Raw genomic sequence first — 17,328 nt, forward strand, 5'->3', positions numbered from 1 at the left:
TGGGACACACACACACAAACACAACATAAACTGGAATGCTACAGAACCCTAAACAGACAATACACACTAGCCGAATATTTGACCAAGATAAGAAACAGCAAAAAGAAACAGACACTGAAGAAGTATAGGCTCAGTGACCACAGCCTGGCCATAGAAACTGGGCAACACAGGCAGACCTGGCTGCCCAGAGAGGACAAGCTGTGCTCCCACTGCCAGCGGGGAGAAATTCAGAAATCTAATCCCAGTTCCCACACCTGCCAGAATCCCAACGGGTCCCAATCCTACTGGGAGAGGGAGGAGGGAATTAAATTGAACTGGCAGCCCAGTATATGATCTCCTGTCACAGCCTGAGGAACAGTGAGTCTGTCTCCCAATAATGCTCAATCTGTCTACAGTATATGTAAATATTTTATGATATGTCTATGTTGTAAATGTCTGTAATATGTCTGTAGATTTTATTTTACTTTTATTTTTTATTTTATTCATGTGAATTTCATTATTTATATTTGCTTTGGCAACACTGATTGTACCCATCAGTCATGCTAATAAAGCACCTTGAATTTAATTTATAGTAAGAAAATGTGAGAGCGAAAGTTTGTCCGGAATGTCCTGAATAACACTGACAATAACGTCTAATTCTGTTTAATTTACATTTTTAATATCAGTATAACTCTCTCTTCTGCCTGACTGATTTATTACATTATCATTAAATAAAATAAACCATAATACTGTCACAGTGACAAATTGGATGTTGGGCAACATGTTTCAGTGACTATATTGACTTTAGGTTTGTTTACAATGGCCAGTGTCTTTATCAGAGTTGGTTTATTTGTCCTTTCTTCGTTGCTCTCTGAGCTTTCCCTCTAATCAGCATCACATCAGGACTTCCAGGGGCAAACAGTAGGACAGTTGGCAGTCAACAAAGATGGTTTGACACACTGTTTGCATAGATGCTCATTAATAACACAGTTCAAAGGAGACATAGGATTGTGGGACAGGTTTGACTAGGCCTGGGACCGAGAGGGGGCTCCAGAACAGAGGAAGAATGGATAATAATAATTAATAATTTTAGAATAATTGCTTACACTTATATAACATTTTTCTGGACACTCCACTCAAATCACTTTACAGGTAATGGGGACTCCCCTCCTCCACCACCAATGTGCAGCACCCTCTTCGATGATGCGACGGCAGCCATAGTACGCCAGAACGCTCACCACACATCAGCTATCAGTGGGGAGGAGAGCAGAGTGATAAAGCCAATTCATTAGATGGGGATTATTTGGAGGCCATGATTGATAGTGGCCAATGGGAAATTTCAAGTTTCAAGTTTAAGTTTATTGTCATTATACTCATGCACAGGTATATGGTATAACAAAATGCTCGTTAGCTACTGTAGCTCTCAGACAGTAAGCAGTGCAAAAACAAAATAAAAAACAACAACAATACAATTGTATAAGAAAAGAAAGACAGAGACAACAGCCAATGTGCAAAACAACAACAGGTAACAGGTAATGTGCAAAACAACATCACTTGTGCAAAATCATACTGTACATCGACAGAATGAAATAAAGGATAGGAAATTACGGGGAGTGAATTTCTTGACATGTGAGGTAGAGAGAGATTTCAATGTGTGTTTGAGTTTTGATAAAGAGAAAAGGCGCTGTGAGGGTTCAGATCATAGGTGAGAGAGGCTGGGAGTTGAATAGTTTGATAGTGCTGGGGTAAAAACTGTCTTCGAGTCTGGATGCTCTGGTACCATTTTCCAGATGGTAGAGGGTCAAACAGTCTGTAGCTAATTTGGTCAGGATGCCAGGGTAACACCCCTACTCTTTTTGAGAAACACCCTGGGATTTTTAATGACCACAGAGAGTCAGAACCTCAGTTTTATATCTCATCTGAACACCCCCTGCTGGTCCCACTAATACCACTTCCAGCAGCAACCTTAGTTTTTCCCAGGAGGTCTCCCATCCAGGTACTGACCAGGCTCATATCTGCTTAGCTTCAATAGTTTACCAGTATTGAGTTACAAGGTGATACAGCTGCTAGCCAATACATGCATTGTAACACTTGGCACTCTACAGTCACTTCATTAATTAGCCCCCAGTTGTTAGGTCTGCCTGCACCCAAGACATCACAAGTACACTTCCTCTGCTCATTCTGGAACCCTGAGCCCTGGCCAGGAAGGGGATTTATAAGCCTCAGTCAGGAGAACTCCTGGGAACAGACTGCACCACTGGATATAGGCGAGGACTCGGACACGAGAGGGAGAGCAGAGAAAGTCTCATGCATAGTCTTCCTACCCCCTACCATTACACAATATTGAACTGCAATACTGAACGTAGAAAAGAGGGCTGATTGGAGTGTAAGGGACTATGTGTTTCGAAATGGCTGTGACTGAAATGAACACTTTGGCCACCAAAGGGACTAGACCAGAGTTTCATATTTTTATTCACTAGGGCAGAGAGAGGAACAGGGGGTTACCAGACAGAGTTGTTTCTGGAGAATGGCAATGCTGGACTGCTCTCTGGGGATATTGATTTTGGGTAACTGGGGTCAGTTGAGTTTTTGTCCCAAAATGTGTGTCCCTTGTGGATACTTTTTTGTGTGCTCATTTATGATAATGTAAAATCCTGGGTTCGGTATAATGTTTCAGGCATTCATGTGAAGGACAACAGAGCTTTCACTGGCCGATTATCAAACTTTATTGATAAAAACAAAAAACAAAACTAGCCGACCAAGCCAGAAGAAGAAAAAGAATAAAGAATAACGGACACAGCGCGAGCCTGCATTCTCTCCTCAACCTTCCACACCACACTTTTCCCTGGGTCAGAGATTAAACAAAACTTCACTCACACCCAACAAATTACCACACACTGAACACTGAACATGTTAAACCAAATATGTCTCACAATAATATAAAGGTAACTGTTTGTAGCCTGGTAGCAAATAACAACTATAATTATGTGAGAGAACTGTTTTGTCTGGCCTGTGGGAGCACTGGTGGTTCTGTGAGACTCAGGTGGTGTCTCTTAGAGTAAGTGAATTCAATTATTGTACAGAAAATTCTTGAATACTTATTATTACATCATTTTAAACGCAATCATTTGTTGCATTTTTACTGCCTCCCAGTAGGATATAAGTAAACACGGTCTCACCATCTCATCAAATCTCATCAAAAGTTTATTTGGTCATTATTTTAAATATTACCACCATTGATACGGTGAATACAAGTTAAATTAATATGCTCACACCTGAAGAAGGCTCCACGGCCGAAACGTTGGGTTTTCTTTCTTTTTTTTCAGCATGGAATAAATAAATATGTAGCTTAGTAAACACGTTAACTAACCGCGAAGAAAAAGAAACGTGCACGGCGAACAGTTGTCTTTTAGCAATACAACTCGGCATAGTTTTCAAATATTACATTCCTATCTAAACGTATCTAAGATTTACAGTAAAAAATTATTCAAAGCATTTTAATCATTTATTGTACCTTATTAAACTACATCGGATGTATTACAAAAAAAAATCTTTGGTGTACCTTATATCTGGTTCAAAATTATTATTGCTTATTGGATACTTCCCTATTTTTGTACCTTGTACTACCAATTTATTCATTACTGTACTGTGCTCTCGAATTGACATAGTTAGATTTCCTAAAATATAACTTAGAAATCTACACATAAAATTGCTGTAAAAAAAATGTCATTGATAATGTGGGATAGTAATTTAAGTCCCTTTTGATGGATTCTCTTATTTGTTGCGAATCTGAGACCGAAACTTACAGTAGATATTTACAGTGAACGGAAACCGGAACGAAATCACTATTTACAGTAAGTTTTCTGAATGTCATTCTCTGGCACACCAAATTGTTACATAAAAACATTGAACAGCAAGGAATTTAGTTTCAGTTTCTATTTAGGCGAATTTGTCAGCTTCGAGTGGAGAAAACGAAACTTAAATTACTTTTTAAGTATTTTAGGCAATACCGTTGCAGTTGCTGTCTGTAACAGCTATCTGTAAACATGTCTACTGTAGACAGATTAAACGACACTGAGTATATTAACTGGCTCAAATTAGGGGTCTGTCTAATGGAGATTAGACCTCTATTATCAACTCTGATTGAAACTAGACTAGAAGAATTCCACCTGAAACTGAAAGAAAAACGGAATGATAAGAGATGTTCTTCGAGATGTTCTGTTGCAAAGGATCAGAAGGTAAAACTATTTCCCTGTGAGCAGCAAAAACCTAAAAGAATCACCTTTTGTGATCTATTTTTTTTATTTTAATATTGCGCCTTAACAATTATGGAACTATGAACTTTGATTTGACTTATGATTGATTAATGATTGAGAGGCATTAAAACAAAACAAGTGCTATTGGTTTCCATACCCATTTGTTGCATTTTAATGTATCAGCACATATATATTTACAACTGCGACAATTAGAAGACTTGTTACAAAGTGGAGTACAAACCTTAAGTATAGTCTTATTTAGTGTCCACGAACAAGCTTTGTGGCATTTTTCTCTTAAGCAATAAGCAGATTTGCTACCTGAACTGAAGGTAAAAATAGCAAAGGGACATAGTCAGGACATAGTAACACAGTTAGGGCGAAATTGTTCTGTAGCTGCTGGATGTTTAAAAGTTGATATATTTCTGAGGCTGCCGGTAAAGATGGAATCATCTTTTGTGTTGCCCATTTTATTTTATATGGTACATTAAATAATTACATGTTCTAGAATATAATTTAATGTAAAAATTAACTGAATTGATGTAATTGGAATGTGAAACTTGCACCATAGTGCAATCGTGTATGAACATTACTTTATGACTGACCAGAAATAATAAGAAAGTGCCATCCCTGAGTAAAAACTGTATAGAAAGTACTAACTTTGAGTTGTGGTGTCACCTCTGACTGTGTAGTAATTAGCAGGCAGTCTAGTCAAACAGTGTGCCACTCAGTTATGTGAAGATTGCGTATGTGCTGTACTGTTTGTGCTATGGTGTTAGGAAGACCTGAAAACGAGAGAGAACAGAGAAAAAACACACCATATTCTACAAAAAGATTGTTATACATTTATCTCAAGTAAATGTATTTCTATGACACTCAATCCCACTTTTGTCACACTGTGGCATTAATGTTACTCTTGGAAAGGTTATGTACCTACTAGTACAAAGGCAATTTCATGGGTGTGTCATCTCTATTACTCCTTTCTGTCAGCTTCCGTGGCTGCCTTTCCTCAGCAATGGTCTTAAATCAGCCAGCTGCATATTCCTTATGAGACCACTCTAGTGTCCTGAGGACCGTTTTCTTCATGGTAATTTCTTCATTCTTGCAATCCATTCCTGTATTTCTTACATTCCACAATGATCTCTTCTTCTAGCATGTCACCCATCTACCTCACTATTAATATACAATGTGATACCTGCAGTATGCTACATGTATATTATTATTAATAATGAGTTATTCTTCTATTTTATTACAGCTTACACATCTATGTGAGATATGCAGACAGTGGTCTACAGTGATCAAAAGTTACCACAAAAACCCAAAGAGCTACATCTATTGGAATAACTGTAAGCCTTTCCGCTGGTTTGATGATGCTTTGGAGGTTGCCAAGGTGAGTTTCTATCCATCCATTTTCGAACTGCTTCATCCAATTCAGGGTCACTGGGCCACCGGAGCCTATCCCGGCAAGCAGCTGGCTGAAGGCAGGGTACATCCTGGACAGGACGCCAGTCCATCACAGTTGAAAGCGACTTTATAATAATAATTTGATTAATGCTAGATATAAAGTTATTTGTCTTTGAACATCTACTTTTGTTATGCTTAAGAATATGCTATATTTAGTTTGCTTCACTGCTTTTCAGTGTGCATTTTCTTATAAGAAACCATTGCACATTGAATTATCAAAAGAACACATCCTGTATCATAACCTAAGTACTGCATATTTAAGTCGTATTAAATAGGTCAATGCAGTATAATAAATACATGTGGTGCACAATTGACTGAGTATCGTTGGGGCTGGTACTGTAGGTTTTAGTCTGACAGTCGCTTAGTGAGAAACAATGAGACCAGCCACAAATGAGAACTTGTTTTATATTGTGGTATCCCGAGGGGTGCAGTTCTGGTAAAGTGCTTTTGCGGTGTTGTAAATTATGTGTGTCTGAGAGGAGGATCATGTTCTAGTACTAGGGTACAATACTTGAGTGTGATGTTGCTGGCTGATAACGTTACGTAAAACTGTGAGTCTTATGGCACCAGCTCTTACCGTGTAAAGCCAGTTCCTATTGGGTGCTCCTTCTGGTAGGAACAGAACAAGAGAGAGGACCTTACTGCAGTAGCATGTTTAGTAAACTCACTCTTTTACTGGTTAACACTGTTATACTGTGCTGGTTTCACTGCCTAGGTACAGTAGGTGTCAACAAGCAATAGACAGTAAGGTGCTGTGATCTATTATCTTACTATACTGCATTGCCTGATATACTATGTATCTTAGGAGAGCAAGTACTGTGCTCAAAGAGTACAAAAGCTATCAATGTCTAAATACTAGAAGATATTTAATGTATTTCAGATTTTATATACCCAACAGATGAAACACAATCCATGCCTTCAATGAAATTAAAATATATTATACTGCATACAATAAAATATATATTTTCCCCTAGGCATACATGCCGAGTCGGCAGGAACATAATAACCAAATGTCAGATTTTGATATCGCTGCACTTCTGGTTCTGATGAAGCAGTGTACACATTTTGAAAACTTAGTTCCTGAAACAGTCCTTGACAAGGTAAATAATACTGCATGGAGATTTTATTTTTAGTCTTTCTTTCTTCCAGTGAAATTATAATTAAACTATGAACAGCTAAGTAACACCAGGAGTGGAAATACTAAGCTTTGCTGTGTTGGCAAGATATCAGATGTTAGTGATATAACAATGTTTTATGTTCAGCTGCACACATACAGTACATATTGGTACTGAGTAACTGAAGCAAGGTAACACATACATTTATGAAATAGAAAATTTTGATTTTTGATATTTATTATGGATATTTAAACAAATCACATCCGATAATTTTTTGGAAATAGTAAAGTCATAGTCACTGGTTTGTGACAGTGTGGAACAGATAACAGGGACTCTGTGATTATTATTATTACAACAAATGAACAAGGTTAATTTTACACTGAAAAACAGAAAGAAGAAACATAATGTCTTGGCTGTTGAACCTTCTTCAGGTGTCTGGTCAAAGGGAATGGTAACAATAAGATCAGCTTTGGTAGAGGAAGTAGATGCTTTCTTGGGTTTATATTGTAGTTGAAAGTTTTGTTTTCTGTCGTTGTCTGCACTGAGGAACTGGTAGAACTTGAGGGTCCTGATAAAGCAGGTAATAAGAGGAATATGTTGTGGAGCTGCTTGTTGCAAAAAGTTATTTGCCTCTCCTATGTCAGTGTAAGGGTGGATCTGCTTTTTCAAGGGAAAGGTTAATAGAAAGCATTAGTTTTCTGAAAAATTGTTGGAGAGATTTTTGAGTGTTGATCTGGGAAGTATCAGAACCAAAGGAAATGTGTTGAATTTCAGATGAAATCCTTTCAGGATGCCTTTGTTGTAAAAATGTCTGTAGAAGATTAGAAGGTGTTTGGAAAATCTCCTCTTAGAACAAACAGATGTGAAGAGACATGCTGGTTTAATAAATGAGTAGAATAAGGTGCCCAGGAAGGAAGAGAGATTTAATAGAAGGTATTAGAAGTTGCAGCATCTTAAATAAATAATGATACATGCAAGTATTTATCTGCATTGCATCCGAGCTAAGGAATTATGCTACTTGTAATATAAAGATGTTTGAGTGGGAAGTTGTGTCAGCATACTTCTGTTTCAAAGAAACAAGTAAAGGTTAAATCCACACTAAAAAATAGAAAGGAGAAACACAACATTTTGTGTTTTGGCAGAAGACACCTAAAGAAGGCATAACAGCTGAGACATCGTGTTCCTTGTGGAACTGCTCCTTCATGGCCAATGATAGAGTTACAATAGGTGTCAGCTTTGTGATAGGCTCAGGGAAGTACCATCTTGTGTTTCAGATGGTTTTCCCAGGTTCCACTCTATCACTCTGTCTATATCAACAGGCAACATTGCATTACAGAGGTGCAGCTCCATAAAGCCTATAGAGATATCAAGCCTGTATAACAGTTGCGATTTGGATAATAAAGTATTATACTAATAATACTTCCCTTGCCTATTTCAGTTTTTAAGTATTCACAAATTAAATTCAATTTCAGTTTTCAGTTTTAGAAATTTTTGGATTTGTAAGTTCTTACGGTAAAAGGTGATTCATTCTTACACAGAGAAGTTAATTGCAGAAAATTTAAAATTCCTGATAAAAGAATAATTTGAGCTGATTTTACGTTACACACACAATTAATTTTATCATATAATTTAATGACACTTTAATATGTTATTTTTATTTATATTTTCACTTTTAAATGAAGTATTGAATACATGTTTAATTTCAATGTTTCTCATGTTCTAAATAATTTATTATACTCACTGGACTGGACACTACTCTAAGAGTAAGTATAGACTGATATGGTTTTGCTTTTCTTTTAAGATTCAGGACATAAGAAATACACTAATGCATTCACCAGACATGAAGATTTCCTCCACAGACGCTGAAGGTTTCTTCAAAGATATATTTATGTTTTTTGAAGCAATGAAGAGTACAGACCCTCTACTAGAAGAGATAGTGTGTGAAGTGGAAAACAAAACCCATAAGGTATTATTGTTGCAAAGAGTAACAAAAAATCATTATTAGCTGCCAGAAGATCATCATTTAACTACTTGCAACTAGAGCAAGTGATTGCATTACTTCTATCCTGGAGTCCTTGCATTGGCTTTCCATCATGTTTTGTGTCAACTTCAAAATCCTCATGTTCGCCTATAAGGCTCTGAATGGCTTGGTACCTCATTACATGTAAGTTACCATCGCCCTACGCCCCACCTCACAACCTTCGTTTGTCTAATTCTGGTCCCTCAAGCCCGACATAAAATAAACATACTGTAAGTCTACATAATATAAATGACATAATATGTGCCCCAAAGATCTGAAATTCTATCCCTAAGGATATAAGAGAGTCACCCTCCCTGAGTGTTTTCAAATCCAGACTCAAAACCTTCTTCTGTAGAAGGGCTTTTATTTAACTGGTTCTGTGTCTGCCCCTTTGCTTTCCAACTGTATTCCAAACCCAATAGTGGTATTCTGCTGTCTCCTCCTGTGTATTTTTTATAAAGTGCTTTGAGAAGCCACTTTTAAAGGTGCAAAATAAAACAACAATTCTTATCATTAATATTTCAGAGATGCTGTTAAATATTTGTCATTCTATTAGATTTGCAGATCTCCTCTTAATATCAGTCTTCAGGAAGATCTTAAAAACAGAGAGATTGCTGTCTTTAAGGAAAACATACTAGCTCTTCACTCAGGGGCTGACAAAGACTCTTTTCAGGAAGTAAGTATATTGTTTGCTCTTTTACTGATACATGAACAGGTTGAAGAGGCTTCCTGGAGGAAGTGCTGTTCTGCTGTTTTAACTTCAGTTTCATAATTTAAAACACAAAGGCTGTACTGTGGAAACAGTTGTTTTAAAATCCAAAATTTGTTGAGAATGTATTAAATTTGGAAAGGATGGGTTCAGTGATAGCACATTAAGAGATAAATGAGAAATAATGTGATTTTATATAAAAACAACTAATTCATTGGTAATGGAGTGCTAGATCTTGCAGTTTTCAGACATACTGTATTTGGATTATTTTATAATTACAAGCAAATGGGATTTTCTGAGTTTTAATATCATTTCTATCTGTAGATGTACTGTATAGTACTTGTTATTTCATCCGGTACACCATTGACGTAACTGTTTAGAATTTATAGCCTAGAAAGATAATACTATCAACTTTGTTTTAAAAATGTAAATGTCATGGTCATTAAGGTCAGTTCAGTCTTTGGAGCTGTTTTTGTGTCTTCAACACAACACAAACACCATGTGAAAAAATTCTGAAAACCATACTGTCTAACATATTTAAACAAATCATCTTTCACTCTTTGTACAATAGTGGAAAAAGTGAAAGAAATCAAAAGTGAAGAGATTTATGTTTCTAAAATGTAAAAACTGGTTTCTATATGCTTTGTAGTTGGCCTCTGAATCAGAAGTGTCCATTTTGTCTCCAAAGGCAAATATCAACATTGGTTTTGGAGATATTTGTTTATTGTTCTGTATATTTGTAGCTTTGTAGATCTCTTAATCTCCGGCTTCTCAAAAGCAAAGTTTCAACTTGTCCAATTGAGCAAATAATTAGTTCAATTATGTACTGTAGTAGTGTCATTATGGATTCAGGTGGAAGGAAAACCAAAAACCTTCTGGCCTTTCAGGAGATCTCTGCACTAAATTAATAACTTGTATTCATATTTTAACAACAGATGTCTCTATTCTGGTATTTCATCAAAATAATAAAGTATAGACAGATGCAGAACAGCATGTGACAATAATTTAAAGAAAAGAAATACAGTATTAAGTCATTGAAAAGTTTCCATTCTTTTGTAGGTCAATCTCATCCTGCTGAGACGTCAAGAGTGGTGCATCCAGAATGGCAATCCCCAGGGGTTAGCTGAACTTTTAAACAAAGTTCGTGATGAGCTAAAACAGGACTTTACAGAAATTAAACAGAAAGTGGACTGCATAGATGATAAACTTCAGAACATAGACGAAAGGGTTGCACAGCTGGAAGGTGAGAACTGGTCTTCTGTTTGAGCTTTCTGAATTTGATACTGTAATATGCACAATTTTGAAACACTTATTAAAACATTTATTTCTGACAAATAGTACATAAAGCAAAACGTAACGAGATTTGCAACTTTCTAATATTTTTGTTTTATGGAGGTAATAATTTCATGTTTAAGGCTTTCCCTCAATTCACAGGAATTGTTTTAATATTGTTACAAATAGATGGTAAGAAAATAGAAAATTGAGCAGGAAAATCAATAATTAAAATAAATCATCTTAACCCCTGAAATTGTAAAAGATATGCCAAAAATATACCCAAGCAGTTGGTATAGTTAGCGCCATCTGAGTACTTTGTTTGGTTAAAGAGTAATGAATCAGAGGCAAACCTTTGATAAAGAAATATTTATTGGTAATGACAATAACCCAAACTAAACAAAACACAATACGATATACAAAATTTAAGTTACTTTATTTACAGACAAGGCATCTTAGAAGCCCACATCCTTACCAAACACCACGTTTTTATTTCTCCAAAAACTAACAGAGGACATAGAACAACATTTAAACTATGCCCATCCCACTTGTCCTTATCCAGCTAATTATATATATGCTTGTTATTTTTTTTTAACTGAAGCAAGTGGAGGTCTCTAACACAGACAATACAAGACTCACAATATTCCAAAATGGCAAAACATATCTATGTGTAAAGATGTACTGTATGCATCAGTTTTGTCTTTATTTGTTATTGTCTGCCTTCCTCCTTTATTCACAATTGCTGGTAATAAATCATGTGCTGACGATATATGGGTATGGGTCTTGGGATTCAGGTGAGTATATCTATTTCCCTGGTCTTGTGACTCAGTCATCACAGAACCATTAGATGTTTTATTCACTATGTTTGAATGAACATACCATTGTACATATTCTTCTGTAAAGTATATGTTATTTAAAATTGGATTAGAACTCAATCTTCTTAGTCTTCCTTTGTCTTTTCCATTATTTCCTAAGTAAGATTGAGCCCAAAAATGTTAGAGTAAAAATACTTTCTAGCCCCTTGTGACCATCAGTGGCAGAACAAAGCTAAAACAGCAAGAAATTTCAAAACTTCCTTTGCTCTTTCTGACCAATAAGGCTGTCAAGAGCAGTTTATGAATCAGAACATATTCAGAAACCGCAGACAAGTGTCACTCGCACACTATCAATGTTTGTGCTGATTCCCTTCCTAAACTGGGTCAGTGTGATGTGTGGAAGCTTGTCATCCAACAGCTTACCTATAAGGATCATTTGTAAGCTCTGTGATATTTAATATAATTTAAAATACACTCCTGTTTTTTTTTGCCTTGGGTGGTTTTCCATGCATTACTTTGATTAAAAAATAGAGCTCCTAATTGTGCAAACACAAGGTAACTAACTGTTCACATTTGACTTGTATGTATTACTTTCACTTCTATAAAGGCTTTGTAACTGTAAATACAGATAAAACATTAGGTCCTATAGAAACGTGTTTAATTGTTGCCATATCATTAATTGCTGAAGTGTTGTGAATAATCAACTTCATTAACCGATATCTATTTCACTCCTCATTCTGTTCTCCATGTATTCCAGATCCACACAATCCAAAAAAGCTGGTCATGTATAAGAACGATCTTATTTCACTAACGCAGAAGAAAAGATGGGAAACACCATTATTTTCAGAGGATATCAAAAATTATGGTAGAGTCTATTTAAGCATTAATACTTGAATACTTTGCATCCATAAATTGCTGTGATATACATTTCTATACCGTCTTTAAAAATGCAACATATCTGGTACATACTGTAGTGTATTGAGATGTGAATTAATGTGAATCAAGTAACTTGAAATATTTTTAATAGTAAAGTGAATTGAGTACACTCAAAGGCTTCAAAGGATTGTCTCCAAAATTTGCTTGAATTCCTATACTGACTTGACAGTGGCATGCCACATTCCGTTAGCATTATGCTGATGAGAAAAATCAGAGAGAATCAGGAAGCAAAAAGTTAACAGAAAGGAGTTTTCTGTATTTGTTAAAGGACAATTTGTATAATGTACTGAGATACTCAGGGACATTAACAGGTAACATATGTACCTTCTGGGAGTTTAGATTATAATTTTATATACTTTTCCCAGCATAGTTTTTTGTAAATCTGCTTGTTATTGCATGATTTATGAACATGACTTCCAACAAAGGATGGTTCAGGAGAAGTACCTTAAACAGAAATGAAGATTTTCTATTTCTCTGTTGAATCACACCAGAAAATAGTTGCCAACATGTTCGGTCTGGGACAACAAATCTACTTGCACTTATATAGAAAAAGAACGTATTTGTATGCTTCCCAAGATTCCCAGAATGAAACAAATTTTAGAAGTTTCCTTTTTTTCTGAAATCCTCGATTAGTCCAAGCATAGGAAACGGTATGATCAGTCCAAAACACTGACAAAGCAGCTGTTCCCAGACCTGGTCCTGTCACACACCTGTCAGTTCTTATTCCTGCCATGTTGTCAGTTTCAGACAGTTTTTTTTTTAAACCTACTAACTATTGTATTTCCTAATGAGAATCAGATCCCAAACTCTTGAATCGAAAAAAAAAATATTGCAAATGTTACAATCAAGCAGCTAGTTAATTCAATTAAGGCTTCAATTAGGTAACTAAACTCTGCTGGAATGAAGACCTGCAGGACCAGGATTGGGAGCCCCTGATTTAAAGTGGAGATGCTGCAGTTAATGGAAATATTTACATATTAATCAGCTACTTCTGCTATTAACCCTGTGCTTGGATTTTATGTGCAGGTTATGTTGGAAAGGTCAGAGTGAATGGAGTTGAATATAAGGGCAAGTCTGTTCATCCATCAAAGGTGGACGCTCATCAAGAAGTGTCAAAGATAGCTCTTGAAGAATTGAAAAAGGAATTAGAAAAACAAGAAAGATCTGTAATTCCCCATCCAAGACCTATGTTGAATCTACCCTCAGATGATAAAGGTACAGTTGAATGCATTACTAGATAACCACATACAGTATCAATTGCAGCAGAAAAATCATTGCTGAAAAAAGATAAGAATAGCAAAAGTCAAAGGCAATTTAGTTGCAGAAGTAGCTAATTTTGCTTGGAATTTATTTTGGATTTCAACAGCTAGTGCAATAAATCCCAAATCACATTTGAACACACAATATTTATTGCTTTTCATGGGTATATGTATTATGACAGCCCATTAGGCATGTCAGAAGATCTTTAAAATAGGTAGGTCCTGGCCAACAGTCACACCAAACAGCTGTAAGTTTCAAAATATCCCTTAATTGAACAGGAAATATACACCACAACCAAACACGAAAACAAAAGCCTGAGTTCCTTTTTCAACTATTGACTAAAGTCTTCTTGAAGTCTCTCGCTGTCACAGCTGACTGTTTTCTGTTTCCTGACTCAAAAAAGTCAATCAGACTCTTTGCAAAATTCTTCCAAAAAAGTCTCAGTGGCTCAATGATGAGTGACTCTGAGAGTCCTCACCATTTAAGCATTTCAAACCTGGTCCACAAAACTCACTAGTTCCTCCAGCCCATGGTCAGTCCTTCTCCTTCCTGTGAATAGTGCACAGGGAGTTTCTACCCTCTAACTTTCACTGACTCACACCAAGCCTCCGCTTCCCACTTTTAATCAGTCACCTGACCTGTGGTCTTCCTAAGTTGTCATGTGACTGAGAGCAGAAGCTCATTCCACCAGAGGTATCTGTGGAACGTGCTCCTGACAGGGCTGTGCTCCCACTATATCCTGTATTTAAATGTGTGTGTAGTTCTAAAAGTATTGGAAATGGAAAAATTACATTATGACAGGTGTTTTTAAAATGTCTCCAGATGCAAAGAGATTCACCTCAGAAGTGACTTGTGAGCTGAAGGGAATTTTTCTAAAATCTTCAGGGAGTACAGAGGAAGAAGCTATCCAATCATCTTACAGAAGAATTGGTTTGGCTCTCGGATTTTTAAATCCCAACTCAGGTATGTGCATTATAAGAGGACCCCCCCCCCATTTTCAGTGCTCATATAATAATAAAGTTCCTTTAATCACCTTTTATGTATTTTAATATTTTTTCTGCAGGCTAAGCCACATTAATTCATTTCAGTTCTAAAATAAAACTACAGCACTCTCGTGTATACCAAATTTTCATTTTTTAGATGTCTCTCAAGCTAAAAATATTGTTCAAGAAACTTCTAGATCAGATCTGGTGATTTCAGAAGACTCTACAAAGGAAGGAGATGTATATACCTGCAAACTGAAACTTAATGGAAATTGTCGATTCAAAGGGCAAGGTATTGTTTTTGACTTAATGTCTTAAAAGATTCATGTGTATCATGTGACTCCATGGCTCAGGTGAAGTGCACTGCACTTATGTATTTTGTTATCTAATATTCAATTGAATATTATGATTTATGGTTTATACTTTACATGTGTAAAGTATGTGTGCTCCATATTATGGAGTGATTGGTGATTCAGTGTCATACTTAACTATATCTGTTTTTTATACTTTTATACGCATTTTTGTTTTTATTATGTAGTGTTGCAGCCACTCAGAATGTACATCAGAATTCACTGCCGTGGCAAGATGACTTTGCAGTGACTTTGCAATTAAAGATGGGACTTTAGGGACATTGCTTTATTTCATTGATTAATAAAATGCCCTAAAATCTATATTCCAAATAGACTGTGGGTATTTTACAAATGTTATTCCAAATGAAAAATGTTAACAAATGCAAACATAGCTGACACACTTTTGCATAACATTTTCACAGGGGATGATAAAAAGCAAGCAGAGAAAAATGCAGCAAAGAAAGCTTTCATGGCTTTGGTTGCTGTGAATCAAATTCAAGAAAAGCAGTTGGATTTAACCAAAGACTCAAAATTAGACTATAAAGGAAAACTTCAGTCTTTCTTCCAAAGAAATAAGCTTCCTTTGCCAAGCTATGACACCAAGGAGTCAGGTATGTAATTTGCAAAATGACAAGACAAAAAGGCCTTAAAATTTCCTGCTTTTCTGTTTTTCTCATGGGTCTTATTTTAATATAGAGAATAGACCTTCATGCCAATGCTAATTACAAAATCAATTTCACTTTTAAAAAAACACCACATTTTAAATATCCGTTACAGCATTTTGATTATAAAGGTGAACTGGTTTGTTTGTTTTCTTCTATATACTGTAAATTAGAGCATTTCTTTGATGAATAAGAAGAGAATCAGAAGCTCTCATGATGTTCACATTGCTGGTAACCAATAGATACACAGCACTAACACATTTAAAGATTAAATAGTAAACATCTTTTAAAATAGTCTTGGTTTTAAATGCTTAAAAATGAACTACCCATGTGTTCAGATAATTCAAAATGATCTGTGCTTATTATGAACACAATTTTTTACTTTTCTCCTTTTTGTTTTTGTTTTTCATTTCTGTATATTATTAAAACATTGAACTGAGATTTTTTTAATACAATGCACAATTGTATTGTGAGTAATACAAGTAGGCAGCATGTGTAGGCTGCAAAGGAACAAGTAAAGGTTTATTCCATGCTGAAAGAGAAGAAAGGGAACACAACATTTTCTGACACAATAACGTTTCACAAAACGTTGTGTTTCCTTTTTCTCTTTTCAGCATGGAATAAACCTTTTACTCGTTCAGTTGTATTATATGAGCACAATTGGTTCCAAAATTTCCAAAAGGTGGAATCATGTAATCTTGTTCTCTGTGAAATCTCGTTCAAATTGTAAAAATACCAAATTCCCATTAAAATATCTGTAAATCTCCAACTCATTCCAAGTGCTCATAACTGGACGTAAACCAGTTAAGTTTAGGTACTTTTCTAGTGTAATGTTCTGCATTACTAGCTTTTTACTGTAAAAAAAAAAGCTGTAAAAGTACTTCAAAAAGTAATATGAAGAAGGGATGAGAAATAAAATGTGCAATATAGTACACAAGACCAAGAACTAATCAACGTTCTTACTAAACAAATGTTTATTATGTTAGTTGGGTGTTTCATAGTGCACACACTAAAAATAAAACATTTAATTGTACAAAATATTAAAAAATGGGGAGCTTGGTTTTTGTGCAGGCAGAGTGGGGATTAACAGGCTGGAGAAGGCTGTTCAGGTTCACTCACGAAGGCTTTTTCTTATTACCCTTTTTATTTACAGGGGGCATGCTAGTCACTGGAGAGCAGTAGCTAAGGGCTTGAGGGAGAGAAGGAGAGAGGGTGAAAGGAGTACTTCTCTCAGTTTTTATAGAGGAGGAGGAAAAAGGTTAGGCTTAAGAGGAAAGGGCAGAACTTGCTAGATTAGTCTACTCTGGAGGGTGCAGAATGCCACAATATTAATTTTACAAATTATGCATTCAAAATATTATTCTGCCCTCTAATACCCCTAGTAATACCGGCCTTAGTCTTGGTAAGACAGTTAGGGCAACAGCTGAATGGAATTAAAAATAAAAAATGGAAGAACACGCTACACTTTTGGAGCTTGTATTAGTTGGGAAAGTTCACACGTGCAACAAAA

General features: G+C 35.9%; 1 protein-coding gene across 3 annotated transcripts in view; it reads left to right on the forward strand.

The window, feature by feature from the left end:
- The first annotated feature begins 3,912 nt into the window (after positions 1–3,912).
- LOC148829426 (uncharacterized) overlaps positions 3,913–17,328 on the forward strand; it is a 31,406-nt gene continuing 17,990 nt past the window's right edge. The window contains exons 1-11 of one of the 3 annotated variants that reach the window (XM_088922870.1): positions 3,913–4,217; positions 5,488–5,622; positions 6,671–6,796; positions 8,613–8,777; positions 9,388–9,507; positions 10,600–10,783; positions 12,385–12,492; positions 13,590–13,778; positions 14,646–14,786; positions 14,964–15,098; positions 15,579–15,767. In XM_088922870.1, the coding sequence (XP_088778996.1) occupies positions 4,026–4,217; positions 5,488–5,622; positions 6,671–6,796; positions 8,613–8,777; positions 9,388–9,507; positions 10,600–10,783; positions 12,385–12,492; positions 13,590–13,778; positions 14,646–14,786; positions 14,964–15,098; positions 15,579–15,767 (1,684 nt within the window). In that variant the 5' untranslated portion in view covers positions 3,913–4,025. The remainder of the gene's footprint in view (positions 4,218–5,487; positions 5,623–6,670; positions 6,797–8,612; positions 8,778–9,387; positions 9,508–10,599; positions 10,784–12,384; positions 12,493–13,589; positions 13,779–14,645; positions 14,787–14,963; positions 15,099–15,578; positions 15,768–17,328) is intronic. The other 2 variants (XM_088922872.1, XM_088922871.1) reach the window with 2 other exon arrangements.

Source organism: Atractosteus spatula, chromosome 8 (genome assembly GCF_055471065.1).
Source record: "Atractosteus spatula isolate fAtrSpa1 chromosome 8, fAtrSpa1.hap1, whole genome shotgun sequence".
Classification (NCBI taxonomy): Eukaryota; Metazoa; Chordata; class Actinopteri; order Semionotiformes; family Lepisosteidae; genus Atractosteus; species Atractosteus spatula.